Source organism: Rana temporaria, chromosome 1, assembly GCF_905171775.1.
Source record: "Rana temporaria chromosome 1, aRanTem1.1, whole genome shotgun sequence".
NCBI classification, from domain to species: Eukaryota; Metazoa; Chordata; class Amphibia; order Anura; family Ranidae; genus Rana; species Rana temporaria.
This window is the reverse complement of record NC_053489.1, coordinates 408,199,487-408,216,278: the sequence shown is the minus strand read 5'-3', so window position 1 is coordinate 408,216,278 and position 16,792 is coordinate 408,199,487. Positions and strand designations below refer to the sequence as shown.

General features: G+C 42.2%; 1 protein-coding gene across 5 annotated transcripts in view; it reads left to right on the top strand.

Moving 5' to 3' along the window:
- Positions 1-16,792, top strand: part of CNOT6L (CCR4-NOT transcription complex subunit 6 like) — a 71,811-nt gene that overhangs the window by 46,667 nt on the left and 8,352 nt on the right. For 3 of the 5 annotated variants that reach the window (XM_040324180.1, XM_040324172.1, XM_040324166.1), the window contains exons 7-13: positions 1,993-2,061; positions 2,728-2,885; positions 5,388-5,542; positions 6,245-6,396; positions 9,642-9,707; positions 12,113-12,340; positions 13,935-14,137. In XM_040324180.1, the coding sequence (XP_040180114.1) occupies positions 1,993-2,061; positions 2,728-2,885; positions 5,388-5,542; positions 6,245-6,396; positions 9,642-9,707; positions 12,113-12,340; positions 13,935-14,137 (1,031 nt within the window). The remainder of the gene's footprint in view (positions 1-1,992; positions 2,062-2,727; positions 2,886-5,387; positions 5,543-6,244; positions 6,397-9,641; positions 9,708-12,112; positions 12,341-13,934; positions 14,138-16,792) is intronic. The other 2 variants (XM_040324189.1, XM_040324195.1) reach the window with 2 other exon arrangements.

The following is a 16,792-nucleotide window of genomic DNA, read 5'->3' as shown; positions in this document are numbered from 1 at the left end:
GGAAAGTGATAGAAATAAACAAATTGAACGCACCAAGAAAGGCCTGCCAGAGCGTTTGCGGAGCGCTACCATAGACTTTAGTGGGAGGCATTGAAAGGTTTTTAAACTGCTTCTGATTCGACATGAGGCTTCAATTTTGAACCCACGCTTAGTGTGAACAGCACAATGTGCTGTATATTATATCTTGTGCATAGGTGTTTTGAGGGGTGTTTAAAGCCTATCAAACGCTTGCTTTTAATGCCAGTGTGAACTCAGCCTAATATACATTAGGGGGAGGTGTAAAATGTTCTTGACACCAGGATTTGGTGACTACTGTTTATACAGTTGTGCTCATAAGTTTACATACCCTGGCAGAATTTAAGATTTCTTGGCCATTTTTCAGAGAATATGAATAACTCAATTTTCTTTCACTCATGGTTGTTTGTCTGAAGCCATTTTTTATCAATCAAGTTTACATACCCTGGTGTTTTTGTTAACACAGATCACGATGGTTACCTTAATAGCCTATCAAACCCATGTGTGCGTGTGTTTTGTAAAAGGTCAATGAGTTTCTGGACTCCTGACAGACCCTTGCATCTTTCATCCAGTGCTGCTCTGACATTTCTAGATTCGGAGTCATGGGGAAAGCAAAAGAATTGTCAAAGGATCTGCGGGAAAGGGTATATAAACTATATAAAACCGGAAAGGGATATAAAAAGATATCCAAGGAATTGAGAATGCCAATCAGCAGTGTTCAAACTCTAATCAAGAAGTGGGAAATGAGGGGTTCTGTTAAAACCAAACCACAGTCAGGTAGACGACTACAATTTCAGCCACAACTGGCAGGAAAATTATTCGGGATGCAAAGAAAAACCCACAAATAACTTCAGCTGAAATACAGGACTCAGAAAACATGTGATGTGGCTGTTTCAAGATGCACAATAAGGTACTTGAAGAAAGATGGGCTGCATGGTCGCGTCGCCAGAAGAAAGCCATTACTACGCAAATGCCACAAAGTATCCCCCTTACAATATTCTTGCCAGGAATGTAGCCTCACCATTGCCAGGAATGCAGCACCATATTTGCCAGGAATGCACGCTCGAGCGCCAAAAATTTATTACAGGAGAATCTCCTGTTTACACAGCGGCCTCTTTAATAGAAAGTCCCACTTCCTTTAATGGACAGAGCAGTCGTCCAATGACCGCACTGGACTTCCTATTACAGAGGCCGCACGTAAACAGGAAATACTCCTGTGTATGTACGGCGGCGGCATCGTCCTGCCTCCTCCCTGTCCCAAGGCATATACATCTTTTGTGGCCCCGGCACTGGGAGATTGTCGGGGGGCACGTAAGATAGATAGATAGATATATATCTATCTATCCCGGTGGGCCGTTCAAAACCGGAATGCGGGCCGCGATTGGCCCGCGGGCCAGACTTTGGACATGCCTGTTCTAGGGCCCCTTTCAGACTGGGGCGGGAGCTGCGGTGGCGGTATAACGCCGCTAAAAATAGCGGCGCTATACCGCCGGGATTGCCGCGGGTATCAGCCGCTAGCGGTGCGGTATTAACCCCCGCTAGCGGCCGATAAAGGGTTAATACCGCCCGCAATGCGCCTATATAGAGGCGCATTGCGGGCGGTATTGCCGCGGTTTCCCATTGTTTTCAATGGGAAGGAGCGGTATACACGCCGCTCCTCTCACCGCTCCAAAGATGCTGCTGACAGGAGATTTTTTTGTCTCCCGCCAGCGCATCGCCTCAGTGTGAAAGCCCTTCGGCTTTCACATTGAGGTAGCTGGGCAGGAGTTTTTCAGGCGGGATAGCAGCGCTATTTTTAGCGCTGTACCGCCTGAAAAACTCCTCAATGTGAAAGGGGCCTAAGGGAAGTATTTCATAATGTGACAGAATACAATGCATGCTGGCACATTATGCCTTTTTACGTTGCCCATTTTTTATTTTTTATAAACCCTGCAGTTTACTACTTCCTCTTAACTTTTTTTTTATTTTTTATTCCAGTTCATCCAGAACAGCTTCCTCAGAGGCCATGGATTGCTTTAAAAGAAAGAGACCAAATTCTCCCCTCAGGTATAGTGATTTCCTTTTGTTTGCATTTATAAACTTCAAGGACACTTATATTAAAAAAAAAACACATTGCTAATAGTATTGGCAAAATGTTCATGCCGTACACATCTAGCAGACATGGTGCAGGAGATGGTCAGACTGCAGACATGGTACAGGAGATCAATGCAGCCTCACCAGTGCCCAGCATATACAGCCTGCGCCTCACCAGTGCCTGTCATGCAGGCTGCCTGTGCCCGGATCAGCAGCGATCTCTGTGTCAAGGAGCTGTATTTGAATTGCTTGGGTCTCAGTAACAATGTCCCGCCTACTGTAATCGCGTCACACTGATTCAATGTTTCACCATTGGATCAGTGTGCAGTCTGTCACAGGAATCGGGACGTTGTTACTGCAGTCTGTGCAGTTCAGCTCTGTGATACATGGTGACGAGGAGAGGTCTGGGGCACTCAAGAACGACACCCCTGTAATGGGCGGCACCAGTGGCGGGGCCCTGCCCCATTTTCAGCTCTATCTGCGTTTTTTGTGCAGCCTTAGGTGTGTGTGTGTGTGTGTGTTTGTTTTTTATGAAGTCGGCCTGATTGCGTTTCATCTGACTTGGGTTTTAGGTCTGCTGGCTTATATTCAGGGAATGCTAAATCTCCCAAATGCTTAACCTGGGTTTTCTTTTTTCAGTTTCCTTCACAGTAATGTGCTTCAATGTGCTGTGTGATAAGTATGCTACTCGGCAGCTCTATGGCTACTGCCCTTCTTGGGCATTAAACTGGGAGTATCGGAAGAAAGGGATCATGGAAGAGATAGTCAGCTGTGATGCAGATATCATCAGTCTTCAGGTAAATGGACTTGGTGGATCTCCAGCCAACATTTTTATTTATCTTCTGCTTCAAAAGCTAAAGCCTGGTATACACAATCAGTTTTATTTTAAGTTGGTACCTAATGTGGATTGATTTGGGTTATTTCTACCAACGAAATATAGCAGTGTACATTTTGGTCAAAATTTATTTTTGCCGACGTTCGGCAACTCGTGACGCGCAGTATGCGCCGGTCGGAAGCACGTCAATCACAGCCTGTGATTAGTAACGCCCACTCCCGCTGGGAAGCAGGGGGTAAAAATAGCCCTAAAATGGTGTATGGACGGAAAAAAAACGCATACTGTCGGTCTCATAGGTCGGCTCCATGCAATGTTAGAATTTCCTTTTAGGGTGAACCCCCGCTTTAAGGGCTAGTTCACATCACATGCAGTCCAGTGTTTTTTTTTTTTTTTGATGCAGAAAAATAAAAATGAATGACATGCAGGTTATATGGTTTCCAATGGCATAGTTCACACCAGTGCAGTCAGTTAAAGGGCACTCCAGTTCCAGGGAAAAAAGTAGAACATGCTGCGTTTATTTTTTTTAGTTTTTTTTTTTTTTTTCTGCACGGGACTGTACTGAAGCATGGTAAAACGCATAAAAAATGCACCATGCAGTTAAAAAAAAAAAAAAAAAAACCTGAAAAGGTAAAATTGCCCTCTAGAATGCACATGGAAACGTTTTCAAAAACACTTTAAAAATGTGCATGCAGAAACTCATCCGGAACGGGCTTAGAGTGTTTTTGTGGTGTGAATCAGCCTTAAGACTGTCAGATCAGCCTGTATAAACTCAGCAGTACCTAAAAATGACAAATTGAAGAGCAACTGAGCATGTGTAGAGAAGGGCAGACAGTGTATTACTAAGTTTTACACAGTATATTCACTTTAATGTTTTTGTATATAGCTATACATGCAAAAGGGCCAACCTAAAGTCATGTAGCAGGACTTGCTTTAAGTCTAAGGGCCAGAGTGCAACGTGGTTAGTTGAGTACTATGGTGGCAAAATATTAGATTGTCTAGTATGCAAACCATGAGCAGGCAGGGTTCTCTCTTTTATATGCATCATGTGAGTCCTAGGTTTTCAATTTTGGAAATGCTGTATATTCAGGTCTGTATTCACACGAGTATAGCTTATAATCGATGCTGTAGCACCTGAGCTGACATCCTTTAGTGCTTTATTTGTGTAATAGGTTAGAGCTGCACGATTAATCGTCAATCTTTATTGCGATCTTTTTCCCATTGCAATTCTTGACACAGGGTTTCAGGATCTTTGACCTGAAAATAATTTTCTCTCTGCACTTTGGTATGCAAAGAATTTCCTCTCTGCTCTCAGCCAAGTGTCAGTCTGGGCAGCCTGCCAAGTTTTGAAAACATTCTTTATCAGTGGAAAATTAAGTCCAAACATTGTATCACATCAAAGGAATAAACTTCTGTATGTAAATTAGGGAATGTTTAACCACTTAAACACCAAACCTTCTTCTGACAGCTCTTTTCAAGTTGGTAATTTTTTTTTTTTGCTAGAAAATTACTTGGAACCCCCAAAAATTATATATTTTTTTTAGTAGAGACCCTAGAGAATAAAATGGCGGTTGTTGCAATATTTTATGTTGCACTGTATTTGCGCAGCAGTCTTTTTAAATGCAATTTTTTTTGGAAAAAATTACTTTAATGAATTTAAAAAAAAATAGCCAGTAAAGTTAGCTTTTTTTTTTTTTTTTTTTTTTTTTTTTTTGTATAAATGTAAAAGATTTTACGCCGTGAGAATCGTGATCTTCATTCTAAGCAAAAAAATCGTGATTCTCATTTTGGCCAGAATCGTGCAGCTCTATAATAGGTTGAGATCATGATGGCCGGGAAACAGGTTGTTATAACTCTGTTACAGGTTTTTAGATTGCGACTTGTCTGAATTTGTAACGGAAATGACATTCCGTCGCCGCCATCTTGCTATACATCCCACACTTCACACTAAGGATACACTGATAAGGGGCAAGCGGACATCTTGTTGCACCCACCGGTGTTTTGCCTTTCACACTTGTTTTTAACCATAAACAGACCATATATGGTGAACTACAGCATTTAGAAATCCAACGGACTGTTTGCATGTTGACTTTTAAAAGCAGCGGCAAACCTGCTGTCACAGGTTTGCTAATCTGACAGAACAACGCTGCTTTTATAACTCAACATGTAATCAATCCGTTGGATTTCCAAATACTGTATTTCACCATATATGCTCTGTTTCCTGTTAAAAATAAGTGTGCAATGCAAATCCCCGGTTGGTGTAATAAGATGTCCGCTTGCCCCCTTCTCAGCGTATCCTTGCTGTGGAGGAGTGCGGGGTGTAGCAAGATGGTGACAAAGTCACTTTCATTACAAATTCAAGGTGACTGAATCTAACGGAACATCTGCTGCAGCTCTGTAGCTTATGAACTGGGACGTTATTGTAATATTTGATTTGTTTATTTTGCCTTTCTCCATCTTTTGACAGGAAGTTGAAACTGAGCAATACTTTGCTCTTTTTCTGCCAACATTGAAAGAACGTGGATATGATGGCTTCTTTTCTCCAAAGTCACGTGCCAAAATAATGTCCGAGTCAGAGAAAAAGCACGTGGACGGCTGTGCAATATTTTTTAGAACAGAAAAGTAAGCAACTAATTTAAAGCTGACATTCCAAAGTAGAAACTGGGTGTGGTTTACCATGTAGACATAACCTTTTGGAGTTTCATTCTTATCCGCTTGATAGATTTGTTACATTTTGGTGTCTGATGTCAAGAACAAGGTAAGGACTATAGCTCTGTGAGGCCCGGGTTCACACTGATGCGAGTTCATAACGAATGTGATGCGTCAAAAACATTCTAAATTCGCATGTCATTGGTTTCAATGACAGTCGTTCACATATGTGCGTTGTGATGCCTCTACGGATGCGATTAAAAAATGGGTCTTGTGCGCGTTTACAGCGTTGCGAATTTAGTCTCCATAGACATCGATGTAAATCGTTCTGGAATCACATTATGGTTCACATATGTGCGAATTCCACCACACTACTCTCCACAAAAAACAGGAGGTTAACACCACCTTCTCCTCCCTTTTTTTTTTTTTTTTTTCCTTTTCTTCATTATGATTCCATTGGCTAGAACATCAATCGCAGCCATGTCCAACTCCTGAAAATCGCTGTAAACTCACACCTAACACAGGACAAAAAATCGAACAAATTCACAGTGCAGCAGTGTGAACCGAGCCTTAAGGCCTCTAGATGACAGGTTTTGCATAGCATTTTACTTCAATTGCACACAGTTAAAGTGATTCATGGTTGCAAGTATTATGATGTGTTCTCTTTTTTGTTAGATTTTCACTGGTGGCAAAACACACCGTTGAATTCAACCAGGTTGCCATGGCTAATTCTGAGGGCTCAGAAGCCATGCTAAACAGAGTGATGACAAAGGACAATATTGGAGTCTCTGTTTTGCTAGAGGTCCACAAAGATCTCCCTGGTGGAGGTGAGTGCCATATCACTTGTTTTATGCTTGTGTGTTTTCAATAGAATCCGCAAGGTTTGGAACCCCTGGCAGGTCTTTATTATGGTCCAGTGACAATTAAAAGGGCATTTAATTTTACGTTCTGCTGGATTTCTGAGACATGAAGTGGGAGAACCAAAAGTTTAATCAACTTTTCTTTCTTTTTGACTGAGGGACATAGGAATTCAAAAGCTGCTAGATTATACTGCTGCCTACAGGTGGATTTGGACACTGGCAAACAAAACAGTGTCCTGCCTGGTATAACCCCTTCTATTCCGTGTGTGTGTGTGTGTGTGTGTGTTGTTTGTTTTTCTTTGCCAGTGTCTTACCAGGATGGATGGCCTTTTGTTGCTCTGCTGAGAAAAGTAACTATTTTCCTAGCTTTTCTTCAGTCAGGATTCTTCTAACAAGCGGGTTTCAGCTTGTCTCTGCTAGGTGTAGAGCACTCTCCAAGTTTAGATCCGCACAGCCCCAGGTGTGACTGTCACTGAAGACTTTCTTTCTCCATGAGATCAGTACAGCCTAATTTTTTATTTTGGTGATTCTAGTTTTGGAGTAGTCCAAGCAAGTGTGGTAGATTCTCAGTACGCTCGTCAAGATCTACCCAGGTACTGGTTTACCAACCTACTACTTGTTCCACAATTTTCTTGGTGGCTCAGACCATTCATTCAAGCTAATAGAGCCCACGACTATCTCCATGTGCATTTTGCCACGCTGCCAGCTCCAGGAATCGACTTGCTCTGTGAACAGGCACAAATGACGGTGGCTGCAGAAGGTATGTCTTTGCAGGGTGTGGGCTCAGTGACTGCTGCTATTGGCATGCAATTGTCAATGCCAGCAGCAGGAAATCGGTAGGTTCTTGCCGCTGGGCTTTGCAGTATGGAAAACTTTGGGCTTTCTGATATCAAGCTAATCTTTCTAAGATTTGCGTATCTGACACCTTCACATGTTTATCATCAAGTTTTGTCAGATGGGTGTTAAGGCCTCATCTGTAATCCTCCCATAGGTATAATGTGCTTCTTGGAGCTCTAGGAGGAACACGGATCCCACCCCTTCTGAGGAGTTATACCATCATGGACAGTTTTTTTTTTATATTTTCCAGTGTCCAAATCGAACTGTAGTCAGCAGTATACCCCAACCGAAGAAATGGAGTGAATTGTCACAGGAAAAGAGAAGAAATCGAATTGTTGAAAGTTGTAAACCAGGGGTGGTGGGCAACCTTTAGAGTGGTGGGGATCTACCTGAACAACATGGGAGAAATCTAAGATCACTGGGCTCAACGTACTATTTTTGGGAGCTAACCTAGCAAGGCCGTTAAAGTAAGGCTGTTTTGAAGAGAACTTGGGGCTTATTTACTCCGTATTCACGTGGTATTGCGGCACACACTCCTGTGCAGTTCCCAATTTTTTCCCGTGTGGTGCATTTTGATAGCCCATTCATTGGCTCCCGCTACTGTTAATCAAATCCAATGATGCGGGCGCCGGGCCTAGTCGGCATTCGTGTCTATGGACGCAAATGCTGGACTCGGGAGCACGCCCGCAAGGTAACCCACTTCGAGGAGCGCTTCCCAGAGGTGGTCATCTAAGGCGGGGAGGATCCGAGGGACCCCCAGAAGGCTGTGTTTGGCGTCGCTCTGTGCAAAATGAGCTGCACAGTGGAGGCAAGTATTTATAGTTTTTTATTTTTTTTAAATTCGAACCTTTGGTATCACTTTAACCACTTCTAGCCTAAAAACATCATATGACGTCCTGGAATTTGTGTGGGGATATATGAATGATGTTATGACGTCACTCCCAGGCTGGTGACTGTAAACTGCTGGGGACTCGGTTGGAAAGGCAGAGACCGTTTATTATAAAAAAAAATTAAATAAAATCAGTTTTTTGGTCTCCGCCTGACGGAGGTATATGGGCTCTTATAAACCCCAGATCTCGCCATAAAGAGGACCTGTCGAAGATAATTCCTATTACAAGGGATTTTTACATTCCTTATATTGGGAATAAAAGTGATAAAAAAAAGAAATTGTAAAGATGATTTTTTTTTTTTTTTTTCCTAAAGCGCTCGCGCACAGAAGCGAACGCAAGTCGCACCCACATATGTAAACTGCATTGAAATCACACATGTGAGGTTTTGCCGCATGTGTTGGAGCAACAATTCTAGCCCAAGACCTCTAACTCTAAACTGGTAACCCGTACTTTTTTTTTTTTTTTTTTTTTTTTTCCCCCCCAAGAATTAAAAAAAGTTTGTTTTGGGGTTCAGATTAGTTTTTCTAGCAATACATTATTTTTTGATTTTTACATGTACCAGAGGAGTGCTAGAATAGGCCCGGTATGATAGAGATAGATAGAGGGATAGATGGCGAGATAGATATATCTATCTATCCATCTATCATATTTTTTGTTGACATCCTCATTTTTGCCTATAAAATGTTATATCAAACTCGCAGGCATAATATAAATTCTGAAAAATGGAGTCTTGTAGAATTCGATGGTTGTTGCAGTTTTTTTTATGTTGCTCTTATTTGCGCAGCTGTTTTCCTGAAATGTTTTAATATGCTAAAATGAATTTTGGTGCAAAAACACCTGATATAATTCCCCTTTTTATTGGTAAAATATAGAAGAGCTTATGCCAAGTAAATGGATACCAACATGTTGCGTGTTCTCACATTGGGGGGGGGGGGCGATGGTACCGAATATCTTCCATAGGTAACTCCACTTTTTGGAACCTCTCCCTTTTTAATGTTGGCCTATGTCTCCATGTACACAATTGTTTAGAGACTGGGGGGGGGGGGGGGGGGGGGGACCACTGCCAGCAATGTTTGGCGCTTGAGCTTTTATTTTAATGGGCAGAATAAATTCTGCCCATTAAAATGGGGTTCATGCCCAAGTGCTTGACCAGCCTCAGGGAGTTTACAAAAATGCGGCTTTAGGCACATTGCCTTCTTTCCTCCTGCCCAGAGAACGGCATTTAGGAGAGCCGGGTAAACTGCCAGTGTGCATGAGAGGCCTAAGCGTTTACAGCTCATCAGTTTAGGGCAAACTGTAAATTATGGCCTTAAAATTGCTCTCCTGACGATGCCTCTCATGTATGGCCCAATGTCGGTTTAAACCTGCATTCATTTGCTGGTATGTACAGGGTGACGGGGTGTTTTTAATAAACAATGTATTTTATTTTATTTAACTTTATCCCCAATGTCTCCCCTTTCCTCCAATGCGGCTAATCGAGCACAGATCGCCCAGATCACTTTTACATGACAGACGGGAGCCGACTGAATAACGGTAACAGCTACTGCACCCGTGAGCTTGTTTTTAAGACACTCTTAATGTATATCCAAAGTGGCAAAGTAGTTAAGCTCACTGTACACCAGCAGTATTTCGGTCTAAAATCTTCATTTTTGTAATGTTTTGATTTTCTATTGCATTAATGGCATCAAATCAGTGTTTCGTTTTTAAAGCATAGTGACAAGGAAATTACCCAAAAGTGAGCATATAAAGTCAGAGTGAAGTTGTGATGCCTTTGCATACCTGCTCTGGGCTAATATAGAAACCTGTTGCCTACTATAGTTGGCCAGGCAACCTGCATTTAGGAAATTAAAGAATTTTGATTTCTCTACTTGCATTGCATTAATCAAGACTATTTGTAGTTCAATTGAAAGTTGTTTGAAGGGCAAAATGTTTTTACATTAATGCATTCTCTGCATTTAGGTGAAAGACGTAACAGTAGCTCCCCTGAGGCCCCACATTTAAAACGCCCACTCGAATACATTCTTGATCCAGCGCTGTCCCCCGCACCCCCCCCCCCCCCCCCCCATCGTATATTTATATTACACACACAAAATGACAGTCCTTGCAATTTATTTCTTTTTTTCGTCGCACGGTATAGTGTCTCTTTTTGTATGTGAAAGATGTTGCGCTGAGTAAATACAAAACCTATAATGCCCTGGATAAATGTGCCTCAACTAGTGCCCCAATCTTCCTCCCACCGGGGCGTAGGAGGGAGTCGGTGGGGCTTTGTGGTTGTTTCAGGAGGATTGAAAAGGATTCCTCCTGTTAACATACCTTGCAATAGGACTAGGGCATGACAGGGCCTCTTTATGGAGAGATCTGGGGCCTATAAGTCCCCACATCTCTTCTCTCTCCCACCCCCCCCCCCATGCTGGAAAGCCTGAGATAAAAAAAAAAGTTTACCTCCCAAGCTTTCCTGCAAAATCGGGTGGCTAAACAACCGCTATAATAGATTTTACATTGCAGGGAGACGCCGGCTGAAATAAAGATATCTAGATGATGCTTGTAGCTGCAGGCATCATCCAGATGGCTCTACTTCATGTCCCCTACGTCATAGGATGTCAACTGGGGGGGGGGGGGGGGTAAAGAGGCAATTTCATGAGGTGTCATACACCTTTTTGGACTTGATCCTACTAAGGCTGCTTATGCATTTTATATAATTTCCTTGCACAATTTTCCATTTAGATTTACCATGAGGTCAAACCTAAACAGTTTTAATTTGTATGCAATCGGGCAGACCCTTGCACTACAGAGTTGAAGGTAAATCCTAAAGGAAAATGAATCAGAAAATGTTATCATTTATGGCCAGCTTAAAAACTTGGCACATTCTACAAAGTTGCTGAATTCTTAATTTTTTTTATTTTTTTTTTTAGGAAAAATTCACTGTGGGGTGTGACTGATGACACACACAATAATAAAAGCTAATTTAATAGTCGGGGGACCAGCAGAGGGAAATTGTGGCTTTTTATATTTTAAGGCTGGTGTATAGTCTGAAAACAATAGGATATACAGTCTAGTTGACCCAGGTACCTCATGGGAAGCAAAAGGGGCTAAAACAAATGAAATAAATTATCCTAGAAGTGAAGTGTTTGACTTTATTGAATAGGTCCACTTGATATGCATGTAAAGCCATAACTTTATTTGTTTTTTTAATTTTTGTTTCATAGAGTAGGGAAAGGTTGAAACGCCTGCTAGGTTATTTTTGCTATATATGTGACATTAGGGAAATGTTGCATCTCTGGAACAGAAAGTGTACAGGCGGTTAGAGGGGATACCTCTAAGGCTTCATTTCCATGGACGTTTTTACAGCCACTTTCTTTAGCCTTTTTTACAGCTTAAAAACGCCTGTCCATGTTTGTTTGTTTGTTTGTTTGTTTTATTTTATTTTTAATTTTTTTTTTTTTTTTTTTTGAGCTGGAGCTCAAACACAGCGGTAGCGTTTTTGAGCGTTTTGTGCGTTTTTTCAGCGTTTTTTTAACCTCTGGCGTTTTTACAGCTCCACTCTGGAGCTTCAGAACGCCCTGGTCCTGCGTTTTTTTACAGCTCAAAAACGCCTATGCCATTTGCAGCTCAAAACGCCTATGTGGGCATGATGCCATAGAATAAGCTGTAAAAAAACGCTCAGAAAAGTGGCTGTAAAAACGTCAGTGGAAATGAAGCCTAAGAGTTGTCTCCCATTAGTGTACAAATTGGAAGCATTCCCATTACCGCTTGCCCTGTAGACCATTGACATTTTGTATTTCCCCCTACCTTTTTCCCTACCAGAGGGAATCTCCCCCACTGAGATGCAAAAAAAAAAAAAAACTGAGCGGTTATAGCACTTTACCACCCTATCCAGAATTAAACTTTAAAGAATTTTAAGAATGTTTTTTGTCAAGGGGGGGGAAATCTGAATAACATTATTTTGTTTATTTTAGGCATGAAACCCCATCATTCAGCGGAAAAAACGTTACTCATAGTAGCAAATGCTCACATGCATTGGGACCCAGAGTACTCTGATGTCAAGCTTATCCAAACTATGATGTTTGTGTCTGAATTGAAAAGCATTTTAGAGAAGGCTGCATGCCGACCTGGCAGCCCTGCACCTGATCCAAATTCCATCCCCTTTGTCTTATGTGCTGATCTAAATTCTTTACCAGATTCAGGTAAAATGAATTGGGACTAGTGAATTAAAACCTTTCATTATTTTTATTTATATCTCCTATTAATCCTTTACAGATGCTTTATGGCAATATGACTTTTATCTTGGGACTCGAGGCAGATTGGATATGATTTATTTTTTATCTTTATGTACAATTATTGTATCTGTGCTAATTCAGCTTTGCACTTGGCCCAGTGTCCAGATTATGTGCACCAGCCCTCAATTTTTCCAATTGCCTACTCTCATTTTGCGAGTGGCAAATGAGGGCTTGGCGAGCGTTGGCTGCCTGGGAGCAGGGGAGTGAGCACCACCAGCAGGCGAGGTTGAATGGCAGCTCTTCTGCCAGTGATCGCCAAGAGGGAGCCAGCCGGATCATCGGAGCACGGAACATCAATGTAGCAGCTTTTTCATTTGCTGTGTTTTCCCTGCATTCGCTGTCGCACACAGCCCCACCTCCTGGCCTGGGTACTTTGATAGACCGATCACCTGTCCAGTCCAGTGATGTGGATCAAAATTCCCGGGCCAGGAGGCGGGGCTGTATGTGACGGCGAGTGCAGGAAACGCACAGCAATTCAAATGAAAGCCGTTTCAGTGATGTTCTGCTCTCTGATAATCCAGCCAGCAATCTCTTCCCCTGCACAGGTGAGGCTGTATTGATGTTCATTGATAAAGTTGTTAATATTTATTTTAAGTTAATGCTGCATAAAAAAACATTTAAGTGTCATTTCATGAGGGAATTTGAGGGATTTTTTTAGGGGTAGAAGTTGGGTCGGGCAACTGGTGGCGAGTAACTCTTGAGGCCTGGCTAGTAGTTCAGGACTTGAAATTTTGAGCCCTGATGTACACTAAAGTGTGTGCATATCCTGGGGGAAAAAATGTAACCGAGGTACAGAAAACCTTTTACTGCGAAGTGTTTGCAGCCTTCAAATGTAAATGACCAGAATGTCTCTAAGCTCTAAGAAAAGGACTGACACCAGACTTTTTGCTTTGATCTTTGGGAATGACTTGCTTCACAGTAAAAGCCACTAGAGGGGTGATTGAGGGCTTGTTTTAAAGCTCTTTTAACAGCTTGATATGTATATAGTTTGGTTACGGGTGCATTATAAAGGTTTTAATTGGATGTAAGGTTTGTTAAAACATATTCATAGTAAATATTTACATGTGTTAAAAATGACAGGGGTTCTCTTGCTTTTAAACCTAGTATACTGTATATTATACAAGTACTTTTAATTTTGGACATTTTAGCTCACCCAGGAAAAGTGTTAACTCGGGCCCAAGATTTGTCTCCAGGTGATTTATCCCTTAATAATTTTCCTTGGTTCAATCAGGGTGCTGGTTGCAATTTGTGACATTCAGATGGCTACTAGAGTGAGTTCACAAATATGTATGACTTATTGCCTGGGAAAATGTACGTTCTTTCGGGTGGACCTTTTTTGCAGAATCACTGTAGTATAAATATAATGTATAGTATATGCAGCTATTTCAAGAGCATGTTTCTTAATTTTTATTTTTTTTTGTTCATGTACAATGCTGGGAATGTGCAAACAATTTCGTATTTTTTTGCCCAGCAACGTCTTTACATTTTTTTTGTGCAACAGGTGTGGTGGAGTATTTGACAAATGGAGTGGTAGCTGACAATCACAAGGACTTTAAGGAGCTTCGATACGATGAGTGTCTCACAAACTTCAGCTGCAATGGAAAGAACGGGACCCCGGATGGAAGAATAACTCATGGCTTCCAACTGAGGAGCGCCTATGAAAACAACTTGATGCCTTACACCAATTACACCTTTGATTTCAAGGTATGCTGATTTACGTACTGTATTATGATTATATGCAGATTGTCTTCAAAGTGGCATAAAAATGTATAATGGGCAAAGTCTTGTGTTAAGTTTTTATATACAGTATATATCTTGATAAAGGGCAGGGATGCCTGCTGGATAACCTTTCAACTTAATGAACAATAAAAGGCCCTCTCTGTGAAAAAAAAATGTATAATGAAGGGCATAAGCGGCACCCAACCAGAAAGTCAATCTGTGTCAATAGGGCTAAAGACAATAATACACTTAAGAGGAAGTCTCTAAAATAGGTACAGTGGGTATAGAAAATCACACCTTTTAAAAAACATTTGTTGCTTTGCAGCCTGAAATTAAGACCGTTTTTATTTTATCCAGCTGTATTTACTGAGTGCAACTTATGTTGGTGGTACACATCTTCCACTTCAATGTGTCATTTAGTTGGAAAAAGGCTCACTCTCTTGTGTCAGTATTTTGTTGAACCGCTTTTTTCTTTAATTACAGCCTTTAGTCTGTTGGGATATGTCTCTACTAACTTTTCAATTTTTGCCCACTCTTCTTTGCAGTACTACTCAAGTTCAGTTTAATGACAGTTTGTGGACTGCAGTCTTCCACAGATTTTCAATGGGGGTGAAATTTGGTCTCTGACTAGGCAATGGAAGGACATTCATCTTTTTCTCCTTCAACCACTTTGTGCTAATTTTTGCTGTGTGCCTTTGGTCATTGCCAAAAGGTTGTCATGTCGGAAGATGACCCCCAATTGACATAGGGCAGCAGATTTGCCTCAAGAATTTGACAGTATTTTGCACAAACCATTTCCTCTGGATGGGGGGTGACATGTTCCCCCCCCCCCCCCCCCCCCCCCCCCCCCCCCCCCTAGTGTGGTCACTAACCGGGCGAGTGACCATAGCGGTCTGGGGCGCTAGTTCCTGTATCTAAAACTGCGAGGCTGGTGATTTAAAAAAACTAAAACCCAGCAGAGGCTGCAGACCACTACAGGGGGGTGGACTCGTCCTGCGACACCTGCACAGGCAGAAGAAGCAGGCCCCAGCACCTCGCAGCCAAGCCTGAAGTGTACTTTACTTAATTGCACACCCTGTGAGTGTTCTCCCCCTTGTAACCAGTAGGGACCAGGTGAAGGGGGCACATTTTTCCTTACACTCCATAACCCCGTACAGGAGGAATGTGGCGTAAAATTTATTGGGGTCATTTGTTCTCTTACAGGGCAAAACTCAGAACAAGGCCCAAGTGCAGCCCCCAAAAGGAAATGTGCGGTTTGTGGAAGCAATCTGAACTCATGGAGCAAAGCAGTTTGCTGCACCTTTTATAGAAAGCCTAATTAAGGATGACCCAGTAGTCTCCTGTCAGAAAATGCGGACTTCTGTTAGAGATGAGCTTGCGTCAACGTTTAGCTCATTTAAGACTCTAATCGACAATCAAGTCTCCAATTAGGACTTCAGCCGGCCCTAGCACTCCACAGCAGAGTGCGGAGAGTGAAGCCAGATCTACCCATTCTTCTCTGGAAAAATCGGGGTCAGATACAGGGCCCAGGTGTAGAGAATCGGCAAGGGGCTCGAGGTGTAAGTTATCATTGGAAGATGTAGATGACGTATCTATACGACATTTGATATAGAGGAGGAATAATTGTCTAACATGACCTTTTATGTACAAAGGTTTGCATAAGAAAGTCTAGAGTTTTTCCCATGCATACTATAAAGCTGGAGTAGGAAAATCCAGAGAAAACCTTTTTCTTTTCTGGTAACCTAAAAAGGTTTCCATTTGAAGAGGACACCGCGCAGCCATGGAACAAAAATCCTAAGTTGGACGCACCTCTTTCAAAAGTTTCAAAAAACTTGGACCTAGCGTTTGACGATATGGGCACGGAGATATCCTTTTTCACAGAGCCTGGGATTCAGCCGCTGGGAATCTTAAACCAGCTCTAACCTCCACTTGTGTAGCCAGAAATTTGGAAGTATGGTTGACACAAACATGATTATTGCAGTAACCTCTAGAGAGCAGATTCTGAAATCTTTCCCGCTTTTGTGCAGTGGGGTTTTTGGCGGATCCTTCTGCAGAGTCTGTTAAAATGACAGCCAGGACTTCGGCCAGAAGTCTGACTTTAAAACCTGGTCATGCGATGCGCCTCAAAGTTGTGCCTATGTGGCCTATGTGATCTTCCCTTAACAGGTGATCGTCTTTTTGACCCACGTCTACAGGAGGCACTGGAACGCACGGCCGATAGAACAAAGGTCTTTCTAAATGATAAGAAAAACCCAACAGCCAGAAAGTTGTTTTTTTTCGTGGCCAAAGTGGGCAGCAAGGTCCTAGAGAAAGACAATAGGCCCAAAAACATTAAACGGGGGGAAAAGAAAAGGGGTAGAAAGGGCAACTTGTTTAACCCTCCAACAATCCACCAAGCCACTGTGACTTGTGTCTCCCAGTGGAAGGAAGATTGAGGGCCTTTCTCCCAGAGCGATTATTGGTCACCTTCCCTCCCCAAGATCAGGAAAAAGTGAGGGCCCTGGGTCTCCAAATTGTAGGCTTGTTGGATCCAAAGGTCCTGATCCTATTGCCTAGTCGGATCAGGGCAAGGAATTTGTATTCCCATATATTTGTCATCAGAAAGCACTTTTGTATGGAGATGGTGTTCTCAATCAAAAA